General features: G+C 49.0%; 1 protein-coding gene and 1 long non-coding RNA gene across 6 annotated transcripts in view; one reads left to right on the top strand and one right to left on the bottom strand.

The window, feature by feature from the left end:
- FAM178B (family with sequence similarity 178 member B) overlaps positions 1-19,548 on the top strand; it is a 227,882-nt gene extending 208,334 nt beyond the window's left edge. For 4 of the 5 annotated variants that reach the window (XM_081200924.1, XM_081200923.1, XM_081200921.1 and 1 more), the window contains 3 exons: positions 12,332-12,409; positions 13,924-14,091; positions 19,187-19,548. In XM_081200924.1, coding sequence (XP_081057050.1) covers positions 12,332-12,409; positions 13,924-14,091; positions 19,187-19,207 — 267 coding nt within the window. In that variant the 3' untranslated portion in view covers positions 19,208-19,548. Of the gene's footprint in view, positions 1-12,331; positions 12,410-13,923; positions 14,092-19,186 lie in introns of those variants that run through there. The other variant, XR_014009894.1, reaches the window with a different exon arrangement.
- LOC308590810 lies at positions 2,542-10,025 on the bottom strand. The gene is made up of 2 exons (XR_014009910.1): positions 9,576-10,025; positions 2,542-2,935 (listed from the first exon to the last, which is right to left on the bottom strand). It is a non-coding gene; the product is annotated as an uncharacterized lncRNA (long non-coding RNA).
- Positions 19,549-24,687: the final 5,139 nt, after the last annotated feature.

The following is a 24,687-nucleotide window of genomic DNA, read 5'->3' as shown; positions in this document are numbered from 1 at the left end:
TTTGGTTTTGGGGTTTTCTGCTCCAGAGCTTTCCCTGCAACAACCCCACTCTTTACTGCTGAATCGGAGCAAATGGCAAATTGCCATTTGTTCACTTCAGCTCTCAAGAGTGGGATTTTGCAGGGAAAGCTCTGGGATGAAAAAGTTCACCTGGACTCAGAGGTTGTTTTTTAAAAAATACTTTTTATTAAGTTTTCAAAAGCAAACTCAAAGAAGAACATACGTCAAATTTCCAAAAACAAAGTCCACTTAAACATAAACTCTTGCATCCAGCATCTTAGTGTTTTCTTATTTACACTGCGCTTTGTCACGCTCAGACTTCCTTCCTTCCCTGCTTCGGCTTTCACAAATTAACACCTACTCCTACAGATTCTTATTTACCCTCCACCCACATCACAAGATTTAAGTTATTCCTGCTACGGTTTTTAAACTTCTACAATTATTCCGTATATATACAACAAATTTATTCCACTCCTCTTCGAACTTTGTTACTTTTTGATGTCTAATCTTATTAGTCATTTTCGCCAACTCCGCATATTCAAACATCTTCACTTGCCACTCCACTAATGTTGGGATCTCCTGGGATTTCCATTTCTGGGCCATGAGAATCCTAGCAGCAGTCGTAGCATACACAAATAACTTACAATCCTCTTTTTTCACTTCATCTCCTACTCCTATTATCCCTAGCAGGAAAGCCTCTGGTTTCTTTGGGAATGTATATTTAAACAGTTTTTTCATTTCGTTATAAATCAAGTCCCAAAAGTTTTTCATTTTTTCGCAAGTCCACCACATGTGGAAGAGTTCACCATCTTTTAATTTGCATTTCCAGCAGGCTTTGTTGCTCACTCTGTACATTTTAGCTAATTTAACCGGGGTAATATACCACCGGTACATCATTTTCTTTAAATTTCCTTAAAGTAGAGCACGCTGTAAAACTCATACCTTCGTTCCATAGTTTTACCCAGTTGTCATAGTCAATGTTATATCCAAAGTCGACTGCCCATTTTATCATGACTTCCTTTATCAGTTCATCTTTTGTGTCCCATTCCAGGAGAAAATCATACATTTTGGATAGAAGTTTTGTTCTACCCTCTAAAATTTCAATTTGGAATCTTGGCTTTTTTCCACTAAAACCTGTTTTTTTTTTGTCTTCTGTTAATATTCCATGAACTTGATGGTATTGAAGCCATCCTGTGAAAGCGTTTTCTATACTTTCATAGGGTTTTAACTTCCACCCATCCTCAGTTTTCATTAAAATGTCTTCATAAGTTGCTCTTCCCCCCTTTATATTTAACTTTTTTACCGTTAACACTTCTATCGGGGACTCAGAGTTTTAAAGTGCGGACCTCTGCGTAGACAGTGTGGGGCAAGAGGTCCGTGTGGATGAGCTCCTAGTCCTGCTCTCCATTGACACATCTGTGTGCTGGGAAACAGTCAGGGCCTCTGAGCACAGGTTCATCCAAATGCTAGGATTCAGCCTCACAACCTAAATAAACACACCTTTTTTTGGCCTGCCAGGGGTCACACAAGGCCCTGCCTCTGACCCACTTCCCTCAGTACTGACCTCGCCACGGCTCCATGAAAAACAAGCCTAATCCTGACCGTAAGAGGATGAGCTGCTTGAGAGTTGCCAAGCGCCAGGCAGGATTGGGCAGGTCTGGGGCAGCCCCCCTTGATGCGTCTCCAGGAGCTATCAGGTTGCCCGGCTGAGGCAACGCTTGAGCTCCGTGCAGAAAAGCAGGAACCTGGTTTTAACTTCTTGCAGTTCCTCCTCTTGACCTCTTCTCTGTTTCAGGGAAAGAGGCAGGAAAAGGGCTGAGTGGTGATAGGTCAGCATTTTTTTATCCCCTTGGCTCTGAATGATCCCTGCCGGGAAAGAGGCAACAACGCCTGTGCTCTGCTCAGTTGATAAGCCTGTTGGGCTTCCATATGCTTATTTGAGGATTGTTGTCTTCACTTGTGAAAAATGTGAGACAGACCTAGAGAAACCTTGAGGCAAAGGCTTAAAAAACACCAGATTGAGGGGAAACTAGCAATCTGTATTTCACCACACACACACACACACACACACACACACACACACACACCTACCTCCTTATTCCTGAGTGTCCAGTATTTTTGCTGCCAACATTTGTGCAACGTGGGGGGTGAGAGCTAGATTACTACTAGAAAAGAAAGAAAGAAATTGGGATTCTCCTGAGTCCAGCAATTTTTTGCAGATGTACAGGTAAGCCCCAGGGACAAGCCACCTACCCTCCATGGCGTTTCTCTGTCAACCTCACCTTTTTTTAGTAAAGAAGCCTTTGATTTGTAGCTCTGACAACAGTTTGTGTTGCCAGCTGATCTGCAGGAGAGGAAAATCTGCTTCTGTGACTGAGTGCGGTTTGAACTGCAGAAACAAAGAGGTGAAGCTTATTCATAGCATGGGTTTAAGGATTATCTCCTGCTAATCAAGCTGCTACTAAAAACACAGAAGTTAAAAACAACAAACAGCAACCCCAAAAAGTAGTGGTCAGCTTTTTTGTGCGGGGCAGCAAACAATGTCCCTTAGACTTGCCATCTTTTCAGCCAGGCAGTGTCGCCCCCAACTTTAACAACAGATCACGCTCTTAAGACGTAAGGCACAAGAGTGAGCTGGCGGAAGGAGGGTGCTCCAGACAGTTGCTGCTACTGTTAAGACACATGTGCAGTGGCCAGTTCAAAGACTGGCTGTGCTAATGCGCCCAGGGCTTGTATTTGTGCAGCAAGCCTATTGTCTTGTGTTTTTCTAAATAGGAACATCTCATTCTCCTTCCGTGCTGCCCTTAGGATCCATTTTAAGGCTGGCTGCTAGACCTGTTCCCATGCCTTAAAGCGCAGCAGGAGATGCAGAAAATCAGCAGGTGGTCTTCCTCCTGCCTTGCATCTCCAAGCAGCTTCATTTCTGTGTCAGGCACTGGAACAGATAAAAGGTAGCCACTTTAGCCACAAAATAAGGCTTTTTGGGAAGTCCCACATAGGGGACATAATAATAATAATAATAATAATAATAATAATAATAATAATAATATGTATTTATATCACGCCCTCCCCAGCCGAAGCCGGGCTCAGGGCGGCTAACAACAATCAAATAATCCAACATTCTAAAAACATTTCATTATAAAAATTAATTAAAATCAAATTGATGGCAACCATTAAGCAAAAATTCTGTGCAGATTGCCAGAGGAGGGAGTCAGGCTGCGCCCTGACCAAAGGCCTGGTGGAACAGCTCTGTCTTGGAGGCCCTGTGGAAAGATGTCAGGTCCCGCAAGGCCCTAGTCTCTTGTGACAGAGCGTTCCACCAGATTGGAGCCGCAGCCGAGAAAGCCCTGGCTCTAGTTGAGGCCAGCCTAACCTCTCTGTGGCCTGGGACCTTCAGGATGTTTTTATTTGCAGACCGTAAGTTCCTCTGTGGGACATACCAGGAGAGGCGGTCCTATAGGTACGAGGGTCCTAAGCCGTATAGGGCTTTAAAGGTTAAAACCAGCACCTTAAACCTGATCCTGTACTCCACTGTACTCCGCCAGTGCAGCTGGTATAGTACCGGATGAATGTGATCTCGCAGTGAGGACCCCGTAAGGAGTCTCACCGCAGCATTCTGCACCCGCTGGAGTTTCTGGGTCAGTCTCAGGGGCAGGCCCAGTAAGCTTGCACCTATGCCTTTAACAGCAGCTTAAAATAGCAGAAATAAGTAGGTGGGATTTTTCACAGCCTGAAGAGGAACGTGATCACCTGCTAGTGCCAGCAGCACATCATTTTGCTGGCAAGGGCAGAGCAACAGAAGCGTGCTGAAAAGCTGGCAACCCTCCACTGAACATATTGATGCCACCATATGCACACTTCTGGATTGCACCATTTCCCCCTTCTTTCTGTATCTGAAGGAAAGCAAAGATTGCCAGCAAGCTGAACTTCCAGTGCCAGAGATGTGTAGAATTTATCCCGCTCCTGTTTCTGTATGTGTGCATAGCTCTGAACACAAGGAAGTTTTCATCTTGCATTTAGTAGATGGCAAGACTACACTCAGGGTTTGAAGGATGATTCTGTAATTTCCTTCTCTCCACTCCCAACCCAGCTATCCAACAACTCATTACTTTAATTTGCCTTGGTTTTTTATTTTCTTTCATGCTTAATTAGAGCTCTTTTAATTGCTCAGAGATTCTTGGCTGGAAGGCAACTGGGGAAAGTATAGGATTAGAGAAAGAAGGAGGGTGGAAAATGATACATATTTATTAGCATTTTCTCTCTACTCAACAAAACAGACTGCATTCCAACATCTATTATTGCATATCTCTGTTTGGGCAATTAAAAATAACCCTCCCCAACCTCCCCCTTTTATCCTCAGCTGCCTAATTAATTATCCCTTCAAATAATTGCACTTAACATTTCTTAAATTATATGTGGATATGTGAAGATTACACATGAGAAGAGAGCCAGGCGCTTGGCGTGTGCTGGTCCTTTAAAAGCAGAGTTGTCTGGGAACACTCCTCAGAGATGTGCCTGGCAACAGCTAGGAAGAGGGGGGTCTGCTGCTGGCGGAGCAGAGAAGGTGGTCTTTGCTGGCCTTTGCTTAGGGCAGCTTGAACACACACACACACACACACACACACACGGAAGGGGTGGGCAGATTTTTGTGCAATAATATCATACCCACGAAGATGGTGTCATGTGTGTCGCATCCTGCGATCTGTCACTGGGGTTTGCGTACTTTGGGTTCTTAACATGAACATTTCTACTGCTAAGAAGATTAGAAGTTCCCTTTATTAGGCTGGCTTCCTGCTCTTCCTTCTCTGTTATCAGACCCATTTTATTTCTGTGTCTTTTAACTGCTGAATTAGCGGGAGACAAACCTGCCCATATCCTGTTTGCTTGTATTCTGTCTTAACTTGTACCAGACCCACAAGGCAGCTGAGAAAAGCAAGAAAGCCACCATTAAAATACGATAAAAATGTGCAAGGTTAAGATCAGCACTGAAACAGTTCAGTCAGTAGAGCATAAGAGCCTCTTTGTTGCCTTGCACAGGGTAGGATTAGATGACCCTGGTGGTCCCTTTCAGCTCTACAAATCTAGGATTCCAAGTTTCCATGGAAAAGCACCCAGAGCTGTGCAAGTGGTTTCAGTTTTATTTATTTATTTATTTTGACAGTTTACGTACTGCTTAATTGCAGTTGCCTCTAAGCAATGTACAAGAGTCTCAATACATTGGAATGAAAAATCAGTTAAAATTATAAAGTCAAAATTCAGTTTAAATGCCTGCTGGGATTTTTTTAAAAAGTATTTGTTTATTTACTGCTTTCATTAAAAAAAATGTCAAAGCAGTTTACAACAATTGTGCATAAGATGATACAATAAAAACCATATTTAAAAAGTTGAAATCAGAAATCAGTTGTTATGGGAAGATGTATTCTTCATTGCCTGCATAAATCTGACTGAACAGAAACGTTTTCAGTAGGCGCTTAAAAACTGACACAGAAGGTCTTTATTAGGTGCTGGAAGTTCAGCAGGGAGGAGGTCTGCTTGACCTCAGCTGAAATGGGCCCCAAGCCCTTCTGGCAGACATGCGCCAAACATCTGAGCCATGGGAGACCCCTAACAGTGACTCCCACCCCAAAGACCTCAGCAATAAGACAGAGATATAAGGAATCAGGGGGCTCCCTTGGCACTTTAGGGAACAAAGAGGTCTTCAGTGTTTATCCATTATGAGTGGGCTTCTCAGGCCTCAATCTTGACCAGGTGGGATGCTCTCTACCCCCTCCCCCCCAGTTGTTTTTCATTCAGTTGTTTCTGATGTTGGAGCTCAGCAAGGAAGAAAAGCAGCCATGCAAGGGTTCTCTCTCTCTCTCTCTCTCTCTCTCTCTCTCTCTCTCTCTCTCTCTCTCTCTCACACACACACACACACACACACACACACCTGCCAGCTCTCTATGAATCTGCCTCCCAGCTACCAAAGGAGGGGAGGGGTCTTGGGAACCCTGTGTTTTGCTCCTAACATCTATTCCCTCCACATGCCCAAAGTCTAGCTGGGTCTAGTGAGAGCCAGCCCTGTGTGATGCGTAACTCCATCTGTCTGCCTGGGCTTTCTCCTCCCATGCCTCCACTTCCCCTACTTGGACAGGCTCCAGGTAAAACCTTCCCCTGCACTGCACAATAGCATCCTGGAACGTGTTAGCTCTGGGGCTGGCAGCTCCCGACCTGCTCCCCGACCTGCTCCCCTTTCCGGGTGTGGAGGCGGAGAGGAGGCAGGGTGTGAAAAGGCAAAAAGGCACCACTCCAGCCGTCAGGAGTAGCCTGGCTTCTCAGATGCTCTGTCTGATTCATGGGCTCCCATGTCTTTCGGAGGCAACAGGGCTTTGTTTTTACTGGTTGTGTTTTGCAAAAGAGGCCCATGTCTACAAAGAGAAATGCTGAAACTCAGAGAGCGATCTCTATTCACAGCTGGACTGTGATTACTCAGTGGGGATGGGAACATATTCTCAGAGGCACTCTCAGCATCTTAGAATGATAGAATTGTAGAGTTGGAAAGGACCACGAGAATAATCTAGTCCAGCCCTCTGCAATGTAGGAATCCTTTGCCCAACGTGTGGATCAAATCAGCGCATGGTCCTGAGATTATGAGTCTCAACTGAACTATGCCTCTTCCTTATTTCTTCTCATATTCCAGCCATGCCTTCCAAAAAAGGCTCCAGGGTTTTAAGTCCTACACAGGAGCGCAAAACATTTTCATAAATGCAATGCTGCTTTTTGTCTCAGGAACATGTGCTACCTCAGTTAGTAAAGGGTGTTTCAAAATGTACACTTGGAAGCTGAGACTGTTCCCTTCATCCAGTAAACATCACGGCTTTCTTCCAAAGCATTCTCCATAGAACTGTGGTCCACAATATTTTTTCAGGTGATCTGTCAGTTTACAGGGGTCGGCAAGGTTTACCTCACCTGGGCCAGTTCACTCCAGCGGAGATCCCTCCGTGGGCCGGATCACACGTGCGCAGGGCTGCGATTTTCGGCGCCTGAGCATGCGCAGATGAGATTTCCGGCACCGCGGAGTGCCGGTTTAATGCAGTTTGGGGGCGACTTGTGGGCTAGTTAAACGACCCCCATGGGCTGCTTGTGGCCCATGGGCCTTAGGTTGCCTACTCCTGGTTTACAAAATAATCCTAATTATGTAGGAAAATGTTGGAGGTAAAGATTTTTAAAAGGGGGAGGTTCCAACTTAGACACATGCAATCCTGCAGAGGCAAACCACTTTGCAGTTTTATACTGACAATGGGCTAACTTATTCAGCAGTGCAGGGATGCAGTTGGTGAGATGTTCAAATGAATAAATAGGGGTTATTTTTAAGGTGGGGGAACCTGAAGTTGCAGACTTTTCCAGTGCCAGATGGTAGCATGTATCAGACAAGGGACTATCTGATACCACTTCTGGCACTTGGGAGCCGGTAGGTAAAGGGAGGATTGTCTCCCACCTCTAAGCTTAATCCTGTTTGTCTTGCAATCTCTTAATGCAATTTGCTGGCGTCCCCACAGCAAACAGCTTACCTGCAAACCCCTTTACCTGCTGACCTCTTCTGCTAAGCTTGTGCAAAACGGCACACAATGCTTCATGGTTCCCTGTTGGCTACTGGGTTACTTGCTGGTTGAAAGATCACCAGCATAGGTTAAATCTTCAAAGGGACTTACTAGAGGGAATTGGGACAAACATCACCCGGCTAAATCAGGAATTTCCACAGAAGAACTGACTCCCAGGCTTGTGCAATGTGCAGCTATGCAAAGCTGGGGGAGGCCAGAGGGGCTGGGCCAGCTTTTCAACATATTTAGCCCAATTCAAAAGCTGGAAGGTTTCCGTATTGCTCCCTTCGCTCGCCCACAGCTCTCTGGCATGTATTCTGACTAATTCACCGCTTGAATTCCCCACGACCTTGATGCTACCAGCTGCTCCAGCTGAGATTGCTAATCAACATCAGCAATCACATTTATAAAACTACAGGGAGTTTTGTGGCACTATTAAAGACTTACAGGTTTACTGTGGCATAAGATTTTGTGAAGGAAAGCCCAGTTTGTTAGAAGCATGAGGGTATCCCCAGTTGACAGAGAAACACACAAACCTACAGAAGATGGATTGTCAATCTGGGGCCAGGAAGCCGTGCAATGCAAGAGGAACAGCAGATCTGTGGCATTTCCAATCTATGCAAAGCTTGTATGTATGTAAGATAAGAAGCTAGGGAGGTTGCCTTATCATTAATTACTCCTGTTGCAAATGGCCACCATGCTTCTCTTGCAGACATTGGAGCTTTGCATAGAAATGTATGCTGGGTGAACCTCTTGCTTTGCTTGGCCTTTTGGCCCAGTTTACACACACCCCAAACACGCCTGGTGTGTGTGTGTGTGTGTGTGTGTGTGAGAGAGAGAGAGAGAGAGAGAGAGAGAGAGAGAGAGAGAGAGCGCACTAAGGATAATGTGTCATGTATCAGACAAAGTGGGCTGTCATCCAAGAAAATGTAAACTAGAAGAATTCTACTGCTTTTTCTGGTGCTGTAAGGTGTTTTTATTCTGCAAAAGCTAGCATAACCATCTCTTTGGAATACATAAAAGTAAGGCGGAGCTTCAGGATCCCATGAGTTACACACTTCTACTAACCTTTAAGTCCCACTGAGTTCCATGGGGCTTGGCCACAACAAAGTGAGCACAGGATTTCAGCCTTGGGACCTCCATCCTAACCCTGGAGCCCTGCCACTTCATGCCAGCAAGAAAAGCTAAGGTTGCCATATGTCAAAATGTGAAAATGTTGAGCTTTTTGGGGTCAAAGTTGAACTTTTGAATGAAAAATGAAGTTGTTCAGATATTTTAAAGGAAATTCACCAAAATCTTGACTTTTGACATGGGTTGCCATGTCTGGTTTTCCCAGACATTCAAGTGATTTCCGCCCAGACACTGTTTCAGAGTGCTGTATGTCCAGGAAATTCTGGATGCAAGGCAGCCCTAAGAAGAGCAGGTAACCAGCAGGCCTGGACTGGCTGAAGATCCAGTGGATCTTTGGGCACAACTCCCCCTCTTGCCTCTGAAACATGCCTTTTGCGGGCTTTGCACTGGCTGCCACTGGTTGGGATGCCACCAGCAGTAGCTCCCAGTGGTGTGTGCTTTTAGGCAGCTGAGTCTCCCCATCAGTGAAATCCAGCACAGCCAGGCAGAACTGAGCAGAAAGACATGTCCTCTGCCTCCAAACGCAGTGCAGCAAAGTGGCTCAGAGGCTAGACTGCTTTGTTCAGGAAGCAGGCAGGCTACAAATCTGCATTCCTATACTCACTTACTGGCAGGCAGCTCCGTGGAACTGAATGGAACTTACTGACTAAGTTGACCTGTGTAACTTCTGCTGAAGGGAAAGGTGGGAGAGGTGGGAGAGGGAGGGAACTCGTAGAGGCTGGATGGCCGTCTACTGCTGAAGATACTCTGAATATCTTGCAGTGAACGGAGAGTTCAAGCAGATGGCCTGCCAGGCCTCCTCCCACTCTAATCGCTCTGTTGTTGATACCTTTGGAAGCAGATACGTGGTTTAACACACACACCTACCCTGATCTTCTTTTCTCCATTGCCCTGCAGTAAGTTGGCTGCCGTCTTCCACAGCTGAAGCAACAGCTGAGGAGTTCTGCTCCGATGAGCTGAGCTGCAGGACATCTGTGGGAAGGACAGTTTGCACAAGGGACTCCATGAAGTCTGGCATAGAAGCTGGGGAGACTTTCAGGCCTGGACAGGTGGCACTGGCAGGGACAGGTGTGGGGGCAGAGGCTGAGGCAGGAGCACGGAGCCTAGGGTTGCCATATTTCAAAAAGTAAAAACCAGGACACCCCAAATATTGCTGAGCTTTTCTTTACAAAAACGGCAAAAAAAATGTTTACTTGCCAAAGATCTAGGACAAACTGCTGCCTTCCGGAAACTGGAAATTCCCCTGGATGTCACTTCTGCCTTTGAAATCCCGGTAATGTCCAGGAAATCCCAGGCGTGTGTCAGCCCTAACAGAGCCACACCCCTTCCCTGCAAAGGCAGTTGCAAAGGGCTTGGATAGATTCTGGTTCTCCACTTCTTTGCAGGGGAGACTGAGTTTCCACTCTATACAGAACTTCTTTGTCCTTCTGCCTTCTCCCTACGAGACAAATCTCAGTACGCCAAGTAGGCGGCTTGGCTTGCTTGTGGCTACAATATCTAACTATCAAGCAGCAAGATTCATTGGGAGACCTTTTCAGTCAAAGTTTGTTGTGATAGAAAGCAAGTTGTTCAGTAGTGGCTTCCTAACCATGCTTAATCAGAAGTCAGCCCTATTGAATTCAGTAGGACTTAAACTGCCGGGTGCGTGGGGTTAGGCTTGCAACCTAAGCTTTCCAGCAAAACAAGGGAGCAGGATTTGCATGCCCTTTAGGGCAGAGGGCAGGAGACCAACAGATCTGCCCAAGCGCCAATCCACTGAGATGTTCCTGTGCAAAAGCCCCCTTGATATGAGCTGGGAGCTGTGCAAGTGGGCAGACCTAGGAGGGGTCTTGCTCTCCCTGCAGGGTGGGCTAGTTGCTAGCAGGGCACACCGTTGGAAGCAATGGCGCTAGTGGCCATGGGGCCCCAAAACATAGCTGTCAACTTACAGATTTGAAAATAAGGGACCAGCAGCCTTGCAAATAAGGGACCAGCAGTCAAAATAAGGGGCCTGCAGCCTCACCTGTTCCAGGCACTCCAGTCTTCCTGTCCTCCTGCAGTCTGGTCAAACTCATGCTGGTAGCTTCGAGAACACTGTCCAACCAACTTTGTAACCAGAGGTTCAACTGAATAGAATCTGAATCACATGCACCACAAGGCCTATGCAGCCTCAACTTAAGATGGCTCCCCGGCCTGGCTTTGCACTGCAAAGTTTGCAGCAGCACGTGCAACAAAATGGCGTCCAGCATTCAAAAACCCCCTCAGCTTGCATTAACTAACCACACACAAGGCATGCAAGCTCCACCCCCCCCAGTCGTTCTTAGACTTCTTATTGCGTGAGCAACAGGGCAAGGAGAGAGGGAGAGGAGCTGCTTCCTTTGAAATTTAAGGGACATCATTTAAGGGACATCCATCAATAAGGGACAACAGCGGGACATGGCGCTGGAATAAGGGACTGTCCCTTCAAATAAGGGACACTTGCCAGCTATGCCCCAAAACTGATAAAGCTTGCATGGTCATTTGTCTGTCTCCTTCTGCTGGACAGCAGGTGGGTTGGCCATCCATGGTTCTGTCCTGAGAAGAGGCAGGGGGTCCCAGGAGGCTGAGGGAAGGGTCTGGCAGCTTTGTTCCTTTTCTCTCTAGAGGGCATCAAACCACTGTCATCCTCTATTTTCCATGCGGACCTTCCAACTTTTCCCACACTGCAGAAAGTCCAACGTTTTCCAGAAGCAGTGCATTTTCCACAGCTGAAATGTTTCCTCCGCTATTTTAATTTATTTCTAATGTGAAGGACATTTCAAGGGTGCTTCCCAACTGTTCCTATTTTCAGATTGGATTCATTTGCATACTGGCAAATTCAGGCTAAAGGTGGTTAGTGCTCATGCACAACAATCCTGCTTCCCCAGCCCCAAAACCAGACTCTTGCTATAAGGAAAGTGACAGGTAACACTTGCTCTGACACAGCATCCTCTGACCTCCCCACAAACGAAAAGGAATGAATGCTCAGTGCATAGCTGGCATTGTCTGATCTCCCTGCACACAAATCAGGATAAATGCTCAATAAACAGGTCATCTGGAAGCAACCGCAGTGCTAAAACCCTCTAATGCTCTGGCTCTGTAGTAGTAAAGCGTGATCGTACCATTGCACTAAAGCCCTGTGCTGCCTCTCTTTCATTATAAACTGGGAAAGGGTTTTTTAGCAACAATTAATGTCACCCACCAGCCGCAAGCGTTATACGGAATGGGTGCTAAGTTTCAAAGGGCTCCACCCACAGCAGTGGCATCACTCCTGCTAATGTGGAGAGAACGTAGTGGGGGGCACAGAAAAACTGCAGTAATGCAGAAGCTCACTTGCAGTTCTAGCTGTGTCTTACCACAGAAGAGCGGCATCTGGGTAGTGAGAGAGTATTCAGTCTGGAAACACATCTGCTTCTTTCTTTCTTTCTTTCTTTCTTTCTTTCTTTCTTTCTTTCTTTCTTTCTCTCTGGTGAATGTTGCATGAGCTGGTGTAGAGGTTAATATTCTGGGCTGGGGCCTGGTAGCCCAACCATAAAGCCCACTGGGTCACCTTGGGCCAGTCGCTCTCTCTCTCGCTATCTCACCTACTTCCAAAGGATATGCCTCTACCTCCCTCTCTCTTCCAGGCCTGCTACCTCTGCCACAGCCTCCTGACGCTGGCCAATGTGGTTGTGGGAACCACGGCTGTCCCTCTGAGAGATCAGGTGAGTCAGGATCCCGGAGCAAGGACAGCAGAGAGCGGCTATGTTGAAAAGGGGGCTGTGCCCAGGCCAGCTAAGAGAACAGATCGCTCACCAGGAGAAATGAAAACTGCACTGTGTGTGACATTTAGCCTGGTGTGGTGGAGGAGAAGGCTGGAGGCAGGCCAGCTTTGTGGGCAGCATAAACTGCAGCTTCACGGCTTTGCTGGAGCCAGCTCTCACACACAACACTCAGAAGCAACAAAAAGTTCTAGCTCAGAGCAACCGTGGGGCTGAGAGCGGCACAAAGCAGAACTCAGTTGTGGGGCTGCAGTGGTAGCTGAATGGTAGCCTAGCAGCCCGTGGGAGGGTGCGCTTGGGCAGAGAAGTGGCTCTCAATACTTTTCCACTCCCAAAGGAGCCCAAGCAAAAGCAAGAGGGAAGCAAAGGGGAACTGGAGTAAAGGTCTGGACTGAGCTACATATTACACACAAACCTGTCTTGAGCCTCCCTTAACTGTGTAATGTACGGCTTTGTCCAGAGCTTCTTCCAGTTCTCCTTTTGTCTTGTTTCTCTTCAGACTCCCTTCGGAGGCAGCCCTGTGTTGATGCAACTAGCAGAATCAAGTCATCATGCTTTCAGCATAGCAGCAGCATTTCTGATTGACGGCCGCCCCACTTTCCTGCACATAAAACCTCCCTGCATGTGTGGGAGAAAGTTCACCGCCATGCTATCTATTTTAATTCTATCTAGGTAAAGGCCCAGCGGTCTTTGTAAGCAGGGGCAATGCTCAGAAAAAGTATTGTTGTGGGGAAATACAGTAAACAATATTGAAGGCAACAATAGCATCATGAGTACAAATTATGAAAAAGTGCAATGAAAAGGATGTCTGGTACCCAAAAATAATTTATTTATTTTTTAAATTATATTTGCATACCACAAAATAAAAACACAAATTGCATAATAAAAACAAGAACAAAACAAACCAATAACCCCCCCATCCCACAAACACATAAAGATATAAATGTGCATGATTTGTTCAGGCTGCAGAATGTGGCTTTCCCTGGATGCAGGATATCATCTACCCTGGTGCAGAATTCTGATATATATATATATATATATATATATATATATATATATATATATATATATATTAAAAAACCACAAAGTTATTCTGCACTCTGCTAATGCTTCACCAGACGAGAGCAGCTTCTGCTCCCTGATAGAAGAAGAAGAAGAAGACTTTGGATTTGATATCCCGCTTTATCACTACCCTAAGGAGTCTCCAAGCGTCTCACATTCTCCTTTCCCTTCCTCCCCCACAACAAACAGTCTGTGAGGTGAGTGGGGCTGAGAGACTTCAGAGAAGTGTGACTGGCCCAAGGTCACCCAGCAGCTGCATGTGGAGGAGCGGAGACGCGAACCCGGTTCCCCAGATTACGTGACTACCGCTCTTAACCACTACACCACACTGATAGATGCCTCTCTTCCTGCCTTTCTGTTCCCTTGACTCTGTGCTCCCCTTGCTCCCTCACCAGAGGCACCTCCAGCAGCTCTGCATCCAGCTGCAGCAACACATCACCCCAGGCATACGGGAAGACGCTGGCCTCTTGTACCGCACGGAGCTCAAGGACCTGGCTGCCCAAACCTTTCTCAAGTGGGAGGAGCTGCATTCTCGGGGCTGGCTCAAGAGAACCTCCCTGCAGGTAACTTCCATGTGAAGAGGGACCTGGAAAGACGTGGGAAGGGGTGAGTGAGCAGGTGGTGAGGCAGAGGAAGGGTCACAACTTCTCTCCCTGTCCTGTATTCAGGGGAAGGTGTGAAAGAGCCTCTGTGCACACAAACTCTGCAAAGGATCCTGACTCCACGGATGGAGCGGGTGCACCGGCATTTTGGAACATGGATAGGCTCTTTTACAGCTTTCACTAAACAGAAGAAGCTGCCTTGACATGGGTCCTTCTAGCCTAGTATTCTCTACCAGCAGCAGCTCTCCAAGGTTTCAGGAAGTCTGGAGGTGCCAGGGGCTGAGCCTGGCACCTTCTGCAGGCAAGACAGCTGCTGTACCACTGAGCAGATGCTCAAGCAGGTGCAGCCCTGTTCACACACTCACACCAAAGTGCAATGGAACAAAACATGTGAACGGAGCTAAAATGGCACCATGAGGCAAGCTGAAGATGATGGGAGGGTGCCCTTAAGGGCAGTACAATAAGATACAGACCAGTCTGACCACAGCCACTGGGAGGACCAGGAGGAGTGTTCTGTGCAGTGTGTGTGTGTGTGTGTGTGTGTAAGGGGGTGTCATTTGGATAGTCCACCAAAAGCCTGGCAGTATTTCAAGCCAGCCTGGGATGCATGGGACCCTGGCAGCTGTGGCTCCATCTCCAGCTGTCTGTGGCTAATCACACATGACACACACACACCCGTCCCTGCTGGGTGGCAAGAAGCCCACAGCTTGGAGCCAGCAGAACAAGGAGGAAAGGGATCCAGCGTGCCAGAGCTGTGTCTGACTTGGAATCATAGAATTGCAGAGTTGGAAGTACCCCAAGCGTCATCTTGTCCCATCCCCCGCAATGCAGGAATCACAGCTCAAGAATCCCTGGCAGATGGCCACCCAGCCTCTGTTTAAAAACCTGCAGGGGAGGAGAGCCCACCACTTTCCCAGGTAGCCTGGTCCACTTGGTGCCATTTGTGCTGCAGGTCAGCCAAGAAAGACTTCACTTGTACCCCAAAGCAAGGAGTGGGCAAGCTCCCAGCAGTTCCTGCTTTGGTCCTGGACAGCTCCAGAATATTAACCAAAAACCCCACCTGGAGCTCGTGTGTACTTGTGGTGCAAGAAAACCACACTTTCCCTTGCTTTCCACCTCCCCGTCTCCATTACTCCCAGTGACTGCAGGCCACAGCAGCACCCCCTGCACAACCCCCCAGGAGAGGAGCAAAGCAATCTCTGCAGGATGCAGACCAGGCTGGAAAAGAGCTTCCCTGGTCTGGGTGAGGGGACTCCGGGCTCCGTTTCAGATTTCCGTAGGAGGGTACAATGAGATTTTAGTATGATGGTGCAAGATTCTCTATGAGGTTGGAAGGGCTGCTCCCTGTTCAAGATTAAATTACAGCACATTGGTTTATCTTCGGAATGTTCCTATCTTTTAAAGAACTCAGTATGACTATGGTGCTATTATGAACACAGGTTAGACAATCCTTTGTTTGTTTGTACACTGGCCCATTTCATAGATTAAAGCAATTGCTGTTCTGTGCTTGAGGCCAGCTGAGTTGCCAGAAGTCTAGGCGTTCCTGGGAAGCAATCAAATGTGGCCTGAAAGGTGACGAGGCAAGGGACTGGCCGCTCTCCCATCTTCACTAAATCTTGTTCGGAGGGGGGGGGGGATGTTGCCTGAAGCCAACCCCCTGTAAAACATATCCTTGCGAATCCTGTCATCTTCCATTCTGTGGACATGACCAAGCCAGCATAGACGTCACTGAGACAGAAGCAGGGTATTTTTTCAGCTGGAACTCGCCAGAACTCAGTTCCGGCACCTCTCAAGTAGGCACCATTGCCATGATAAAAGAGTTCTGGCACCTGTTTTTCTAGAAAAATAGCACTGGGCAGAAATGCAGACATGCTGGGAATGTGGACTCGGATCTGCAGGGGGCAGGTCAGATGCACAGCTGAACATGCACAAAACCTTGGTGCGTTCAAAACTGTGCCAACTTAGTTAAGTGCAACAATATGATATTGCCAGTATACCAAGGAATTGTGGGTTGACTCCAATGCCAGTCCTACTTAGACCCATTAAAGTTAATGAACATGATTAACTTAGGTTCATTCATTTCAGCTGGTCTACTCTGAGTAGAACTCAGATTCTATACATTTTGAGTTTTCTTTGTCCATATTGCTGTACAATTTTGGAATCTTATTTTAGTGCACTGGCTCTAGAGGGAAAGAAAGGGTTAATAAACTCCCCCTTGGGAAAGAGTGCCATGCCAGGGGAGGCTGCTCAGTAGCTTTGGGCAGAGATTTGCAGGAAAGGGCCTCACTGGGGATAAGACCCTTTGTCTTCTGTGCAGGCTCACAAAGCCAGAGAGAGCTCCAGCCCTGCTCAGGCAGGTTGGCCTGGCTGCAGGATCCTGGGAGCAGAGTCCAGGGCACCACAGCAGAGGCTTTCTGACCAGGGAAATTAACTACAAAATTTTGGAACTCTTCCAAACCTCTGCCAAACTTTGGCAGTTGTTTTGCAGCAAAAAACCCTCTCTGCATTTTGCAGCATCTCACAAACTAAGCAACTGATACAGCTAACATGGGGTTTGTACTTAACATTAACTAACGAACCTCAAAATTTGGAATAACCTCCAAACCTTTGTGACCCATTCCTGCACCCAGGAAGCCCAAGAGGGCTGCCTAGCACTCCCACCCCAATCCCTGATTTACGAGCTGGGATGATGCTGACATCCTTTTGTGCAAACGTGATGGGAAACAGAAGCCCCACTTCCATGACTCTTCTCCGCCTCCGTTGCTGAAGGACTGACTCACCCCAGGAGTTAATGCTGGCTGGGCCCTTTCCTGCTAGTGTGGCCTGGGGGAGGGGGGGGGCTGGAGAGAGGAAATGATCTTCATTAGCATGGCTCAAATCAAAGGGGGTCAGAGCTGTTACTGCCCACTTAATTACTAAACAGAGTTTAATGAGTTGTCTTTCCTTCCTGACCTGGTGGCTGCCCTCTTTTAATCCAATCAGCCAGGACAGGAGGAGAGCGCTGGATGCATCAATAGCTGCCTAAGGGGCTGGGGTGTGTGGACACCTCGTGAGTTTCAGCATTGTGAGCAAGTGTTCTTTAGGAAAGGGACACACTGAATTATTTGTAATACAGTGCCATCCATGCAAATGGCACTCTGCAAAGTTTCATAAGCAGTTTTTTTTAAGCTGGCGATATAAATTCCAGCAGTGCTCTTGCACAGCTCCTGTTTATTGTAATGTGCTGAGAAACTTCACTTTATGTTTTATGCCTCATGATGTCTCATGCTATTGTGAGGTGGAAAATGCCATTTGCCTCATGCCCCCAGATGCCACTGGGTGACCCCAGTCTCCACAGGGGGCAGAGGAGAGGCTGTCACTTTGGTGTTCAGGATCTGTGTGTCTTGGTCTCTAACACCACCAGCCGTTCCCAGACCATCACCCTAAATCCCTTCCCTTTTTTCACAAGGGAGAACAGAGCCAGAATCCCTGTCCTGTCACACAAAATGTGAATCTGCAGCCACAGGGTTTGCCATGTGTGCAGATTAATGTGCTCTTGCAGACCTGTCCTTGGCATTCTCCTCCTGCCTGACAGTCTTCCCTGGCCCCGTTCCCCCACTATGTTGCAGGGGCCAGGAGAGGGAGAAAGTTGCCTGTAGGGGTTACTTCTGAGCCACACCATGTCCTGCTTCCTCATGCACTAGAGGACCCAGAGGTGCTGATAGAAGCTCCCCCACAAGGGGTTGGTTGACTATTTTGCTGCCTGAGGCAGAACCTCAGTACCTGTACCTCAAGGATCCTGCGATCCTCCTCTTAGGCCCTTCTCCACGTGCCTCCTCCGCAAGAGGTACAGGGGGGGGGGCAACGCAGGGTCTGTGGTGGCTTCCCATTGGTGGAATGCTTTCCCCAAGGAGACTTGCCTGGTACCTTCATGGCATATCTTTAGGTGCCAGGCAAAAGCATTTTTATGTAATCAGGCTAACAATCTATGGACTTTTAAACTGTGGAGGGGAGGTTTGTTTTGTTACTATGTTGCTTTTCGCGTTTTTGTACTGTAAACCACCTGTGATCCTCACATGAAGGGTGGTATATAAATTTGATTAATTAATAAAAAACAAACAAACCCAAACCCCCTGCAGCAGATGTGCAAAGCCCTGCCTGTCCTGACCACCTCGTGCATCCATCTGGAAGGGAAGAGCCCCACTCCCCCCCCCCCCCCGCTACTCAGACAGCATATGCTGCCTAGAGCCATACATTTTAACGGTAGCCGCAGCTACTTTGGACTGTGTTCTTGGAACACTGCAAAGCAAAGCAAGAGCAAGCGCTCAGTTTCTAAAAAGAGAGTTGCCAGGGCTCAGCTTGTGTGGAAGCACAGCCATCTGCTCTGGAAGGAAGTTCTGCTCCTTGGAGATAGATTTCCATGGGGGCCGAGGCTACCCATGGCTGTTAGCCCCACTGGCTGGACTTTGCCTCTGCAGTCAGAGGGTTGCATTGTTGGCAGCCACAGGAGCGGAGAGTTGTTGGAAACCCTCAGGTCCTGCTGGAGGGTCTCCCAAAGGCACCTGGGGCCACCGCGACTGGAAGGACCATTGGCCTGATCCAGCAGGCTCTGCTGATGTTCTTAGCGGTGAGGAAAAGTCACGTCATGCCTGTTTACTTGAAAAAGAGACGCAGATGAGAGCCGTGCTCAATGGGTGTGGGTGTAAAAGGAGAACCAGTGTGGCCCAGTGGTCAGAGTGTTGAGGTAGGACCCGGGGGGGGCAGGGTTCAAATCCTGAAGCTCACTGAGTGGGTGTACCATGGATCAGCCACAGTTTCTCCACCTAACCTACCTCACAGGGTTGTTGTGAGGATAAAATGAGAGGTGGGAGAAGCACCTACACCACCTTGAGATCCTTGGAGGGCAGCTGAGCAATAATTGCAATAATCAAGGTGGAAGGGGGGGGGGACAACAGGCCAAGAGTGGCAGTGTCTGCAGGAGGCTTTGCTTACGTAGCTCATAGCTGCCCCCCAGAGCTGGCGTCTGCTGCAAAATATGTTTCTGAGAGTTTGTCCTTGTGTTTTTCTCCCCTCTTAGGGCCAGAATGAAAACATCTGATGGGACATATCCCAAGAAACCAGGGCTTTGCCAGAGGGAGCAGCAGCAAGGAGCCCAGCAAAGCAGTTTGGTGGAGTGAGGCAGGCGCACAACAGTTCCCCTCCCCAGTCCCCCCTTCCTAGTTCCTCAGCCGCAGGGGCATTTTTAACTTGGGTTTCAAACCTTTTTTTCTAAAGGAGAAAAGTTCTTTCAAGGGCTAAGCTAACAATGTTTGCTATTTATTTGCACAACCTTGTGCCTTTAAGAAGTGTGCCTTTCAAAGCAAAAACGCTCAAGGAAGGAATATCCACCCCTCTCTGCACAGAGGAGGCCAAAATAAATGTCATTTTTAATGGATTTTATTTCTCTCTTCCTGGCTGTTCCCTGAGGTTGTAACAGTAAGTGCTCTACTGCATGGCGATGGGCCACATCAAGGGTGTGGAGAGGTCTCTTAAAAGCATGCTGGATTCTTGTTACTTGCCGGGGAGATCAGGAAAGGGATCTGGAGGAAATGGAGGCTGCACTTCCTGAACTGCTGGTGGGTCTACAGAACCACCAGGCGTTTGCTCAGCGGAGGTCAGTGCTAAGAGGCACGCATGATTCACCTGCAGCAGGCCCTGGGTTCAATCTAGCATATCAGGTTGAAAGGACTCAAGGCCTTGCAAAGCTGCTACAGGCTGGCGTCAAGGGTCAGCATCTGCCAAGGGCTCAGCGCAGGTGAGGAGAGTGCCCTGGGCCTGCTGTTGCAAGCAGGTAGATGCAGGGAGGGAGGGGGGCCCTGGAGAGTGTCTTGTCCAAGGATCCTCCAAAACCTGGAGTCGCTGGATGCTGCTTGCTTGCATGACAAAGCAGGAGGAGTCACTGCTCTGTCTAAAGCACACTGGGGTGCAGTTCCAACCCACCACCATCTTTTTGCTTATTGATCTAGCTCTGAGGAGTGTCTTGGCTGGGCAACAAGAAGCAGCTGTAGAAAGCCAACTGAAAATTGAAAAGGGGGTGGGGGGAGTCGCAAGATAACCCTCTGTGACCCAGGCACTGTGACCTTACAGGGTCATTTAAGTTGGCGGCCGCCATGTACCACTCCCCAAATGTCACTCTGAATAGGCAGGCGAGAGAGGAAGGGACACATTTGCAGACTCAGGTGGGCAAGATACATGAGTGACCCCGCTCCTCTCCGCCTCCATTCAAGAGACTTCTCTGGCCTCAAAATAAAGGGACCTGAAAGAGCCACATAGCTGCAACCCGCTCCCAACCACTCGCTCACGTGGGGTTCAATCCACCAGGAGGTTCTCTGGAAGCGGCTGCTGGGTGGCTGGTGCCCCATCCAGAGTCAGCTGCCTTATGCCTAGCCAGGCCATTGCTCCATCTAGCGCAGTATCGGGGACTCCGCTGTTTGGGGTGGTGCTGTAGACGCGGCTGATGCGAAGCTGTAGTCCAGAACACAGTTCCCAGGCGGGAGGAGGCTGGGCTGCTTCGAGTGGGAGCAGCTCTCCAGGGTTTCAGGGAGGGGCAAACTGGCGCTCCCCCCTGTCCTTAAGCATAGTCAGCCTTCCACCCTGGCGGCCGCCCACCCAGCTCCTGCCCCCAGCCAAGCCTGGTTCTCCTCCTCGAGGGGCAGCTGCAGCTGGAGCACATTCACCAGCAAGAAGGTCCTGCGCTCTGTGGCTCAGTTCCCAGGAAGCAGCCCTGTGGAGGGAGAGTCGCTTCCCTGGACCAGACTGAGACGGGAAGGCCTGTCTCCTTAGAATCATAGCGATAGAAGGGACCCCAAGGATCATCTAGTTCAACTCCCTGCAACGCAGGAATCTCCGTAGATCAGACATGGAGAACCATAGAATAGTCCTCCCTGTAAACAGCGACTGGGTGCCCGGAAATCAGCAAGTGATGGTTTTCATGGCCCCGGATGGAGGCTTTAGCTTGTTGAACGACGGGGGCGCTGCAGCAAGGGGTGCAGGGGAGGGCTGGAAGTGTGTAAGTAAGTAAGATCTGCCTGGCTCAAACAGGGAGGAAAGGGCTTGGATCAGGCCCGGGCCGAAGGTCACCGGGCAGGTGCTGCCAGTGGCGTAGCGTGGGTTCTCAGCACCCGGGGCAAGGCAAGTAATTTGCGCCCCCTAACCCGTGGATTTTAGCACTCCAGTCTCTTCCGCGCCCCCCCCCATGTTGCGCCAGGTGCAGCAGGCCCCCCTGCACCCCCCACGCTACGCCACTGCTCCCACCACAAGTCTTCAGGACAGCCATCCGAAGGCTGGCGCGGGGAGAAGGTCTCTCCGCCCCACCGCCAGGCTTCGGAGGAGGTCCGAGGACAGTGGGGTTCCTGCTTCCTCGAGGAGGGCCGGCCAAACGCGCGCCCCCAAATGTTGCGCCCGGTGCGGCCGGCACCCCTGGCACCCCCCACGCTACGCCACTGGGTGCTGCGCCCCGGCTGCAGGGACGCCTGATCCGCTGCTCTTTGCTCGCTGTCCGCCCCGCCCCGCCAGAAATCAAGGCGATCGCGCCGATCCTGTTAGAGGATTAGCTGCCCCTGATCCGCCTTTTCTTCCAGGCGCCGCCTGATCGCTGGGAAGGAGCTGCCTTCGGGGCTCGCTCAACCTCCGACGCCGCTGCCGCGGGGTCTCTCGCCTCGCCGGCCTGGAGCCCAGAGGGCGGTCCGTGCGCTCAGGCGCCTGGCTGCGAGATGAGTCCTGAGAGCGGGCCGGGGCTGCCGCGGCTGGAAGGCGGGGAGCTGCCCTGGTGCCTTCAGCAGCCATGGTGATGCAAGAAGTAACGATTTCCCCACTGGGCCACGAGGCTGGAGAAGGCAGGTCCAGCTCAGCATCCTGCTTCCGCATCAACCAGCCAGATGCGCCTTGGTACCTGGGAAGCAGATGCTGTTAATTCGATGTCAAGGTGGCCTCACTAGTGAGGTACTTCCAGCAGGGATGAAGCAGTAAATTAAAACGGCCTTCCCTTTGGAAGACAAAACAGCCAGGAGGAAGGATGGTGGTAACTCCATCGCCAGCAGAGTTAAGAATCTATTTTAATTTCGTAAAGCCATAGGTGGTTTATTCATATGGCGGGGAAATGTTATTTGAAAGGGATATTCTAGAGGCAGCTTATAAATATAATTAAAACAATCCACAGATGACAAATCAGAGCCAGCAACAATTCAAAGAGAGCACCCATGTTCAAAGCCAATGAGGAAGCCAGCATCTTCCTTTTCCTGAAAGTCAGCCGAGTGGGTCTGGCTGATGGAGATGGACAGGGACGTCCAGAGGCAAGGAAGGTGCCATAGCAGACACTTCTGTTCAGATGGGGGGGGGTGAGCAGGCCCTGTGGGCCCTTCTCCCATCTCAGACTTCCCAGGCAAAGTAATGGCCAGCTTCCTTGCAGAAGGACTTTTCCACTGCTGATTTGGCACAAAGGGTTAACCCAACCTTTGCTAACTTAGTACTGTCCAGTTGGCAGGATGTGTGCGGTTCTGTAGAAGTCCAGTCCTGAGGTTTCTCACCTCCTGCTGTGCACACTCCCTCCAATAATCAAAATAGTCAGGCCTGCCTTTGCAACAGTAGTGGCCTGAAAGGTCCCTGGATTGCATTCCTGACTCCCCCTACTTGCCATCCAGTTCCATGGTTGCCACCCTCAATTTCCTGCCATGCAGCCACAACAAAGTGTGCGTGCATCCACACATGGGTGTTCTGCATAGGGCCAGCCTGCTAAAACAGTTGCTGGATTGAATGAGCAGCATATTTTACCTGTAAGCAGGAAATGCCAGTGGGCCTGGATCTGGCCTGCAGCCATTTTCACTGTCGCTGCAAGCAGCTGAGAGGGGACCCGTTGGGCATTCCCATTAGGAGATGGATGACTTCTTTGTCCATTTGTCATGCAGGGAAGCGGTTGTGTGGGCGGAAGTTTGTGTGCAGCAGCAGCAGCAGCAGCAAAGCTGTGGTTCCTCTTTGGGTGGTGGAATCAGGCAGCCCAGATGCTTATGTCTGTCAGGACAGGGAACCACTTCCGTCGGGGCTCCATGTGGGAATTGGTTTCATCTTGGAAGTTTCCTGCCTTTTGTGTTGTCTTCTACAAGAGCTCACAGTGAGAGGAGGCAGCAGTTGATCCACCACAGGCAGAAGCCAATGGGACTGATGGCATAGTGTCCTCCAGGACACCTGAGACTGCAGGCTGGGCCGCCTAACAGAAGGGTGGTCCAGGCCAGAGGTTTCCCTCCTGTGTTGTGTAGCAGTGAAGTTACTGAACTATGAGCAAAGATCCTTTGTTGCTTCTGCTTTGAATTAAGCAAATTACTAACACTCCCATTTGGGGATCTCTCAAGGGTATAGGATGCCTGGCTTTGGTTGGTGGATCAGGGCCCTGACTGTGGCCTGATTTAAGGTTGGCTGCAACAGCAGCACTACCACCATACAATTATATGGTTCAAGATTAAAAAGGAGCCCCCCCCCAAAAAAAAAAACATTTTTGTGTCTGAAAAATCCTCTACACACAGAAGGTCCCAGGTTGTCCAGTACTCTAACCTGCCTTTCACCAACTTGGTGGCCTCCAGATGTTTTGGACTTTAGCTCCCATCAGCCCCAGTAAGCATGTCAGTATGCTATTGGTGGTGTTGGGCAACTCTTGGTGCAAGCAGGCAGGGAACCAATAGCAGTGAACAACTCAGATTGCCATATAATTTACTCATGTCAAATCTGTATCCTGCAATGCATCCCATATATGCATACCTTTACATGTAAATAAATGCTAATGAGATTCAGGGCAGGGGAAACCAATGATGTAAGCAGAGTTCTAGGTTGTGACTCCCACCCGTCTCTTAAAATACAAGGGCACTTTCCCAGCACAATGAAGTCAGACAGGTTGTGTCCTGTGAAATCTATGTGGGACAATGGTCCTGGGATTGGTGATAAATCCCTCAGGATTAGCCACTGAGCTTCTCTATCTTTAGCCCTTTGAGGAAAGGGACAGGACAGGCTCTTAGGCTAGCTGGGGACTTTACAAGCCACCCAGGCCCTGTCCTGTTCAGTCACCAGTGTTGTTGGCAGGTCAGTGTCCCAACTGCAATGTAAATATCCACTTCCAGGGTGAGAGGTGCTCTTCTAGATCCAAGTAGGGCCAGAAAAGATGGCTGTGGGTTGCACAAGGCAGGGTCTCACTTTGCCTTTTTCAGTGATTCCCTCACTGCATCCACTGGCAGCAAGGTGCAGAAGCTGACTCAAGCGGTGGACTTTTACACGTCTATTTCACAGATATATACCCTGCCTATTAGCAAATCTTTTCACAAGGCAGCTTACAAAGATATAAAAACGATACAAATGCAAACAACAGATTGCCAATCTGTACTCAAGAGACAGTGGAGTGTCTCTGGGTGTGAAGTCAAAGCACTGAGAATCACAGCACCTGCTGTGGCTGCAGAGAATGGTAACTTGTGATTGCTGCCTCCTGCCTTGTTTTTGTTGCATTAGGAGCACCAAAGTGACCTCTCCAGGATGCATGCTTGGGCCGTGTGTATGGACTGC

Source organism: Podarcis bocagei (assembly GCF_964188305.1).
Source record: "Podarcis bocagei genome assembly, chromosome: 7".
Taxonomy (NCBI): domain Eukaryota; kingdom Metazoa; phylum Chordata; class Lepidosauria; order Squamata; family Lacertidae; genus Podarcis; species Podarcis bocagei.
The sequence above is the reverse complement of the archived record's forward strand: the minus strand, read 5'-3'. Positions and strand labels throughout refer to the sequence as shown.